The 8082-nt window shown below is 38.0% G+C and overlaps 1 protein-coding gene across 1 annotated transcript; it reads right to left on the bottom strand.

Annotated features, from left to right (window-relative positions):
* Positions 1 to 332: 332 nt before the first annotated feature.
* Positions 333 to 7146, bottom strand: tmem9b (TMEM9 domain family, member B). The gene is made up of 5 exons (XM_062415552.1): positions 6939 to 7146; positions 5243 to 5334; positions 5061 to 5169; positions 4085 to 4219; positions 333 to 1401 (listed from the first exon to the last, which is right to left on the bottom strand). The coding sequence occupies exons 1-5, from the start codon at positions 7008 to 7010 to the stop codon at positions 1246 to 1248; spliced, it is 564 nt and encodes a 187-aa protein (XP_062271536.1). The 5' UTR covers positions 7011 to 7146; the 3' UTR covers positions 333 to 1245.
* Between the last annotated feature and the right edge of the window lie 936 nt (positions 7147 to 8082).

The raw sequence follows: 8082 nt of genomic DNA, 5'->3' as shown, positions 1-8082 counted from the left end.
TTGCACTTGGAAGGAAAACAGCTGTTTCAGCCTGCCGCTAATGTAAAGCAACAATAAATTTCAATACAATACAAATCCAAGAATCACAAATATTACATAAATTTATTTCAAAGTTAAAGGTATCACATATACAATAGTTAAGAACACTTTCAAAAGGACTCCCAGCTGTGATTCTCCATTCACTCCGTCTCAACTATACACAAAAGAAACTTCTTGTAACTCAGAATATCACCACTCTGCTCTACCGATGCTGCCTGTTAGACAACAAATATTATTTAGGACCTTGATAATGGAACTGATGTTAGACCAAGCACACAGACGTGCCACAAACATAAAGGAAACACACATTTTATTTGTTCAGGCAGTAGAAGAGGGCACTGAGTTCAAATGTCTTCAACAGTTAAGGATCAATAGCACAGCTACGTTTACTACTGTATGACATCACCAAGAAATTGCATCAGTACCTGCAACCAGGTTCAGTTGAAACTACTGTCAAATATCAAATTTCATTGAATGCATTAAATGATGGATTCCACACCAGTTATCAGAAAGTAAATGTCACGGTAAGGATGAAGAATTGAAAACACATTTATAAAAGATTTATTATAAAACATGCATTTTCAAAGGAGGCTGAAAGATTTTTATTTTACATGATTTGCTTTGCCCGGCGGAGGGAGCAGTAGTTGTAAGTTATGTTAGTTGTTAGATGGAAAATACCCACCACTGATCATTACAGCAGTCAAGTGGGTTGGACCATTTATCCAGCCATGTGGAGTGCCACCAACAAACATCTGCATGTTTTACTCGGAAAGCCCGTTTGGCTCGTAAAATTGTGAGACTGGTCAGCGTCAGACTGTTGGCCGGAGGATTATAGAATGTTGTGAAACATGAAGTTGGAAGGATTTTTTTTTTTTAAATCTGGCATTTATTAGTCGCTACCATTAAATTTCCATTACAAATTCTCCAGTGACTTGGCACTTCTGCAAATTGGACAGCAGGCAGAGATTAAAAGACTTCTCATTCAACATTGTGCAATAATGAATTCACTGTAATCTCTTGTGCCGCCTGCAGACTACACAACAGTTCCTCGCTTTGATTAAATATCTGCCAGGGACTTCTGCTCTACAGAGTCACACGTAATGAGATACAAACCACAAATGAGAGAAAGGAAGAGAATAAATTGAGGGCTCTGTCACAGTGTTTTTGTTGTTTTGCTCCACCTGTAACTCTTTCTTGCGGGGCAGTTTAACTGAGAACAACGTGGCGGTCAAACACAGACTTCCTCTGCTCCTGGACCTGCCTCCTCCAGCGCTGCTGGGCGTGCTCCACTTTGTTCAGCACGTTGGGTCGAGAGTGTGAACGGGACAGGACATTGTGAGCGTTGGCAAAAGGCTGCTGGTCCTGAATACACAAAGGGAAAACAAAAACAAAACCACCATCAGCTGGAAGGGTCTGATATAGCTTTATCTGACACCACCCACTAACAGGCTTCTCTTATATTTTTAGCAGCCTGGAGCCTTTTTGTAATTGTTTTCAATGAGAGTAAAGCTTTTTGGCTCACTGCTTTTGCGTTGCATTTTTCCACTCTATTCACCTCGAGTGAATGCCTCGAGTTGAAAAAACAAGTGGAGTTAATAGTCTTGGAGAACAAACTAGTGGCGGCTGTTGCTTAGTATCTGAAGCTATATGACTGTTATGACTATGATCTGAACAGAAAACAGCAGGCCTGGAGTGAGTTTACTTCACAGCATAATAATGATCAGGCTAAGAACAGGTGATTCTGTGGTTTCGCTGTCTGGTCGAGCCCAAAGAGTCCTTGTAAGGAGATAAAATTGTACATTATAAGCACAGTTTTAGCATTCTGACAGTGGTTACCAGTACATGTTATAATGGATCTTAAGATTGTATTTATTGTGTATTTCTGACCTTCCACCCATCAAAGCTCTTTTAAAACAATGTAGTCTTGACTTTTAAATGATTTCTTCTGAATCTTTTTGTGCTTTTGTTTCAGTCTTACTTGTATTATAGTCTGAAGTCCTAAGTTTTAATGTTTTATGTCCAACAATAGAAGGACCGCCTGACAACCCCTTTTGGGTTTTATTGGCTCCTCCCGCACATTTCTCTTTCGTTCTTTTTTTCCCAATCTCAAAAAAGTTCCGCATTTATTATTATTTTCTTGTATTATGTATTTTATTCTTTTATGTGCAATTAATAAAATAAAATAAAAAGTAACTTGCTGAAATAAGATTTATTGAGTGCCTTTTCCTGAATTTGTGTTTTTGTTAAATTTATAACTTGTTTTTGTAAAAGTGCAACAAAAGAAGGCTGTTATTACCATCATTATCAGAAAACCACATAATAAAACAAAAGTTCAGAACAATAAAGGATTGCGAGGATCAAAGCCGCAGCTGGCATCTGTGGTAAACATGTTGAGTGAAGCAAAACAACATTTTCTCTTTTCTTTACTGAACGGCCTCTGTGAATCAAAGACTGAAAAACATTACAAGCCCAACATTTCCTCTATAATTAATGCAGCAGCAGCACTTCTGGTTCTCTCTCCCTTTGTTCTGGTCCGGTGACAGATTAAGTGGAAGCTACTGTGCAACAAATACTAAATCTGAACTTTGGGTCAATATGATAACTGCAGTCTTTTCAAGATCTCTCAGCAGTAGAAATGTAGTGTTCTACTGCCTTGCCACAAATAAAGGGAACATAAATATTTTATTAGTGGTAGACAAACAGAAAAGCTTTATAAAGTTACAAGTCAGAGCTTATTCACCAGAACGTCACCACTCCTTGCATTAGGCTAATCTGTGGTTGCTGACTTAGTTGTCACTTTCCATTCCTAACTGTTTAATTCAAGCTAAAGACCTTTAAAGAAAATATTCACACTAACCATGTGAAACATTTTGTCCTGACTGTTGAGATACATTTTTTCAGCGAAAAGCTTCTTTTTTTATTTAAAAGAGAGAGCTCTCATGTCCAACTTCCTCATGCCTGAAGTCTGCCAGTGAAAACACAAAGCACTCAGCTGCACTTCCCTTCTCCCCTCAGGCAGAGGACGAGAGGAGTCGATATCTAAAACACTGTGTCATACTGAAGAAGACCAAACTGATTTACTGCTCTTTTTATGCATTTGACCATTTTAACTGTAATCTGTTGTACTTAAACTGTTAGAAACTAAAAATTACAACTATGTAGACAGCCAGATTACCATCAGAAATTAGAAAAATAGGTTTGGTTTGCTGTAATCATACTCACTACCAAATATTTCAACCAATACTGGGTCATTTGAAATCTTAAATTTAGTGCTTTCTGAGGATAAACTTCTTTATATGGAGCCCAAAGATCAAAGATCGGAGAACATATTTTACAAAACAGACTACTGTTTGGCTACGGAAATGTACTCAGCCTGTTAATTAGTTAAGTTTGATTTGTACTTTGGATGAAACAACACACAGCTACAAACAGTGCTTTCCCTGTCTGTGGTCTTTGTGACATCCATGTTCACATCAATAACCCATCATGAAATCCAGGTTCCTTTTAACCCGAGTCTCTGTAGTTGTGCTGTGAAAAGAAAATGCTTACAGCTGTCTGCATCAGGCACTCGGTTTGAGAGCTTCCCCACTGCAGTCTGCGATTGTGGTTTCTAATGGATTCTCCAGTAAGCCCTCCCACACATAAAAATCCATCTGATATATGTGAGCAAGCATTTTTTTAAACTATACATCACTCCCTCTGTTTGGATTATAGTCTTACCACACAAGATTTCTTATAGTATCTGTTAAGTTAGAACCAGCCACTGCTAAGAAAGGATCTGTGTTGCATTTTGGACATTAGGTGACTTTCTAGCATCACACAAATACACCAACACAATGCCCTTGACAGCCACAAAGATTTGAAAATGATCACAGAGACCCATAAACTTGTTCAATTTTACTTAGATGATGTGAATCCCACGTGACTCACGGTTCAAAGAGAGGTTATTGACACAGAGTCTTTTTCTGTGTGGAAAGGGAGGAGCACTACCATAACATAGAGTGTTACTGAGTTCAAATACTGTAATATAAAGAGCCACACATACCCCAACATCGTCATCACTTTGGATAAGCTGAGAGTGTCCAAACAGACGCCTCTTCAACATGGGCTCTAGGAGGGTCAGGTAGACCATGTAGAGAAGCAGCAGGCCCAGAATGGAGAGGTACATGATGATGGTGAACTAAATATGAAAGGAGTACCGGTGAGTTTGGTTTTATCAAAACATTGAAAACATTTTGAAGTAGTACTGCAATAGTTAGTAAATAAGAAAGTAGTCAACCGCCAGAAAACTATTCAACAGCATTTTCAGAATTGATGAATTTCTCATGTCATTAATTTAGCAAAAAATCAAAAACATTCACTCAGTCCAGCTTCTCATAAATGTGACGCGAGATGCTTTCATCTGTTTTATATCTTTGGTAAATTGAAGATCTTTTAATTTTGGACTACTTCTCTGACAAAACAAAACATTTGAAAACTGCACCTTGGATTCTGGGAATAGGCATTTTCCTTAAATTTCCAATATTATTAAAACCAAAAAATAACACAATTTATCTCTAAAAATAGAGATATTATTTGATCATGAAAATAAAGCTGCAATAATCATCATCAATTAATATGTCAACTTCTCAAAAAACTGACCAATCAATTTGTCAATGAAATGTCTAATTAATTTAAAAATGCTTGTCATAATTTCCTAAAGACTAAGGGACAATCTTCAGATTGCTTGTTTTGTTAAAATAACGACCAAAAAGTTGGCTATTATATATGACAAGGAAATGCCTGAGGCTGGAATGAGGGAGCGTTTGGCATTTTTGCTTGAAAAATGATGATGATAAACTGCTAATTAAAGCTGTGGCTCATAATTTCTAATATTAATTAGAGTATTATTAATCCACTAATCAAAACTGACTAAACAGCACTACTACACAAAAATAATGATTACTTGCTGGTCTAGTTAACAGTAAAAAGTAATCAACACTCACGCCCTGTTTGAAGCACATACTTCATCATTAACATACCTTAATGGTCCCTGAGCTTCTCTCTTCATATTTACACTCACAACGTAAACAATAGGCCTCCACATCTTTCCCGTCGACCGGCATTGGTTCCACTACATGGAGACAGTTACTGGAAGAGAAGACAACCCCATTAGTAGACCAGTCAGCAGGAAAATAACAGCATGACAAAATACTTTACGTACCAGTCCTTGAGAGACACATTTTGTTTGTAGATCTGACCCTCGATATCTCTGTATGGCGGACAGATGCATTTACAGCGGATGTCTTCAGAATTCTGAAAGAGATCGATCGGACATATTACACCTTTTCATTTGTTTGTTTGGTTCGTCTCCTCCCTCTTTGTACATACCCCATGACTCTTGGAACACTCACGCATACTCAACACACTTATTAAACTTTCATAACACACTTATTACAATACTGCATTATGTCAGTCTCCCTTCAGCTGGACCAAATCCATCTTATATATTGTACCACAGCATCTGTTCTGTATCTGGATCTTTTTTCCTCTTAGTGTCTATTCATTCATTCATTTTCTCTACTGCCTTTCCTCTCGAGGGGCATTGAGGAGGTGGAGCCGATCTTAGCTGACATTGGGCGAGAGGCCGGGTACGCCCTTGACAGGTCACCAGTCAATCACAGGGCTCACATATACAGAGACAGACTCACATTCACACTTACAGCCTAATCTGCATGTTTTTGGCCTGAGGGAAGAAGTGGGAGTACCTGGAGAGAACCCACGTAGGCACGGAGAGAACATGCATGGTTCAAACCCAAAACCTCCAGAACTATGAAGCGACAGTGCTAACCACTTCACCTCCTGTTTCTTTTAATGTGTATGTTTAGTTTTGTGCACACACTGCAAATCTATTACCCTCCAGGGTTCAAAGTGTGAAGGATGTCAAATAACAACCGCCAGGGATTATCAGGGCTAGATTTATGTGAGATAAATGTCAGCTCATTTAAATCCATTTCACATTTTTGTCTTTACTTCCTGGCAGAATATGACAATCATTCTCAATGGGTGGATCAGGGTAATGTGGGACACTGTTTGCAATTCTGACTTGTTTACCTTATTTACACATGGATCCAATATCAGAATCAATGTCTAATATCATTATGAAATCCCCAAGATGTTTCCTTGTTAAATCAGAAGACAATGTTTAGATATTATACTCAAAGGGAAAATGGTACATATATTAGTTTTCCTAGTTTTAATCGTGACAGATTTATATCCTTAACACTGATTTTGTGTGAATCCTATGTCACTGACCTTTGAGTGGACGTCAGAAGGGGTACCTCTTGTTTGACTATTTTCCTGCCCCTGTTTGTGACATCACACCCACAAAGTCACATGATTTCTACGACAGGACACCCCTGCTTGGATTCAACACCAATCATATTCACTTTAATGATGTAGAAGGAGAGACAAATGCACTGGAGCTTAGGTGTCCCACATTACCCTAATCCACCCCATAACCAACGAATCAATAATCATGACCTGGATAAGCAGCAGAACATGAATAGATGATTATATTCACCAATTTAAAAATAACTAGCCTAATTCGTGTAGGATCTTAGGTCTGGAAAAAGTTAAATTAAAAATAATTTTATAGCTAACATTAATGCCAATGAGTGTCTAGAATTTTTATTTTTTTTACTTCGTGAGTTAAAATTAAGACTTTTAAATCCTATAATCAACAAACTAAGACTGTGTGTGATCATAGCTCCTTATTACAGCGTGACGTCGCAGGTCGTATCGATAAAACCTTAAAGTGAAATTTAACCTCATTAAAACTCACTTGAACAGTAAGTGAGAGTGGAAAAGATGTAAGTTTTCTCTCTAAATCGAGCTAGCCTAGCCAGCATTAGCCTCACCTTCGCTGTCACTTGGCTGAGTGGCACAAAACACGCCAGCACGAAAACCTGGAGCAGAAACACACTCTTCATCTTCACCTCAGATGTCCAGTTTCTCAATAAAAGGAGTTCAAAATGTTTCCACAAACGACGCCAGCGACGACAGGTAAAAACAACCTAACGACTAAAGACGTTAGCCATTCAGCTACCTCAGGGATAAACAGCCTCAGCTTCCTAGCAGCTGACTGCTAGCTTCCGGAGATTACGCTTTCAGCTTCCGCATACTGAACCGCTGAGTGCGCTCCATTATAATCACAGTGATATCCAAGCGGGCGGTGACAAATCTTATTCATACAACCGAATGCCCACTTTTTGGTTTCGGGACCACAGATGTAGTGTGCAACAACTGAATGAAATGTCTTTGATGAGTTTGTTTACATTTTATACCACTTTATACTTCCACTCCACTACATTTCAGAGAGAGATACTTCTTCTCCACTACATTTCTTTGACAGCTTTAGTTACTTTTCAGATGATTTGACACAATGGATAATATAAAAAGCTTTTAAAATACAACACATTGTTAAAGATGAAACAAATGGTTTACAATCTTTTTGTCTTTTGATGTCTTATAAAAAGCAGTGTGTAGTCAGGGTCACATTTCAGATGTCTATGAGTTGTTAACAGCTCCATCAAATAGTTATTTTTGCCTCTAAACTTCTCACATGGTTTCATTTCAATGAGTGTTCACATTATCCAATATTTCACCAAAAATCAAAGATTAGAGAAAAAGTCCAAAAACTGACAACAGATTTGTGGTTCAAAACCTTTTCTCCTCGTAACTCTCCCATTTATCACCTCATGGCCCCTAGGATTTATCTGGTGACCCTTTGGAGGGGTTCGACCCCTAGGTTGGAACCTTCTGGATTAAACCAGCTAACTGTTTATAAAGTACAGTAGCCTAGTTCAAACTAACTCCACCTCCAGCAGCTACAACAGTAACATGCTGCTCTAACACTGATGTTTCCGTATTAATAATCTAATTATGTAATTAGACTAATAATGTACTTTTTTTTTTGTAATTTACTTTTTACTGATTCACAAGGGATTTGTAATGTAGGACTTTTACATGTAATTGAGTATTTTTGCATTGCTGTATTGGTAC

The sequence above is a fragment of the Scomber scombrus genome, chromosome 1 (assembly GCF_963691925.1).
Source record: "Scomber scombrus chromosome 1, fScoSco1.1, whole genome shotgun sequence".
Classification (NCBI taxonomy): domain Eukaryota; kingdom Metazoa; phylum Chordata; class Actinopteri; order Scombriformes; family Scombridae; genus Scomber; species Scomber scombrus.
This window is presented reverse-complemented; position numbering and strand designations above follow the sequence as displayed.

Excerpts from the sequence above, each read along its gene's own strand:
- tmem9b (XM_062415552.1), bottom strand. The coding sequence starts at position 7,010 with ATGAAGAGTGTGTTTCTGCTCCAGGTTTTCGTGCTGGCGTGTTTTGTG. Across the intron at positions 5,170-5,242 it reads AATGTGTCTCTCAAGGACTG|TAACTGTCTCCATGTAGTGG; the intron begins GTACGTAAAGTA and ends CTTCTCTTCCAG. Across the intron at positions 4,220-5,060 it reads GAAGCTCAGGGACCATTAAG|TTCACCATCATCATGTACCT; the intron begins GTATGTTAATGA and ends TTTCATATTTAG.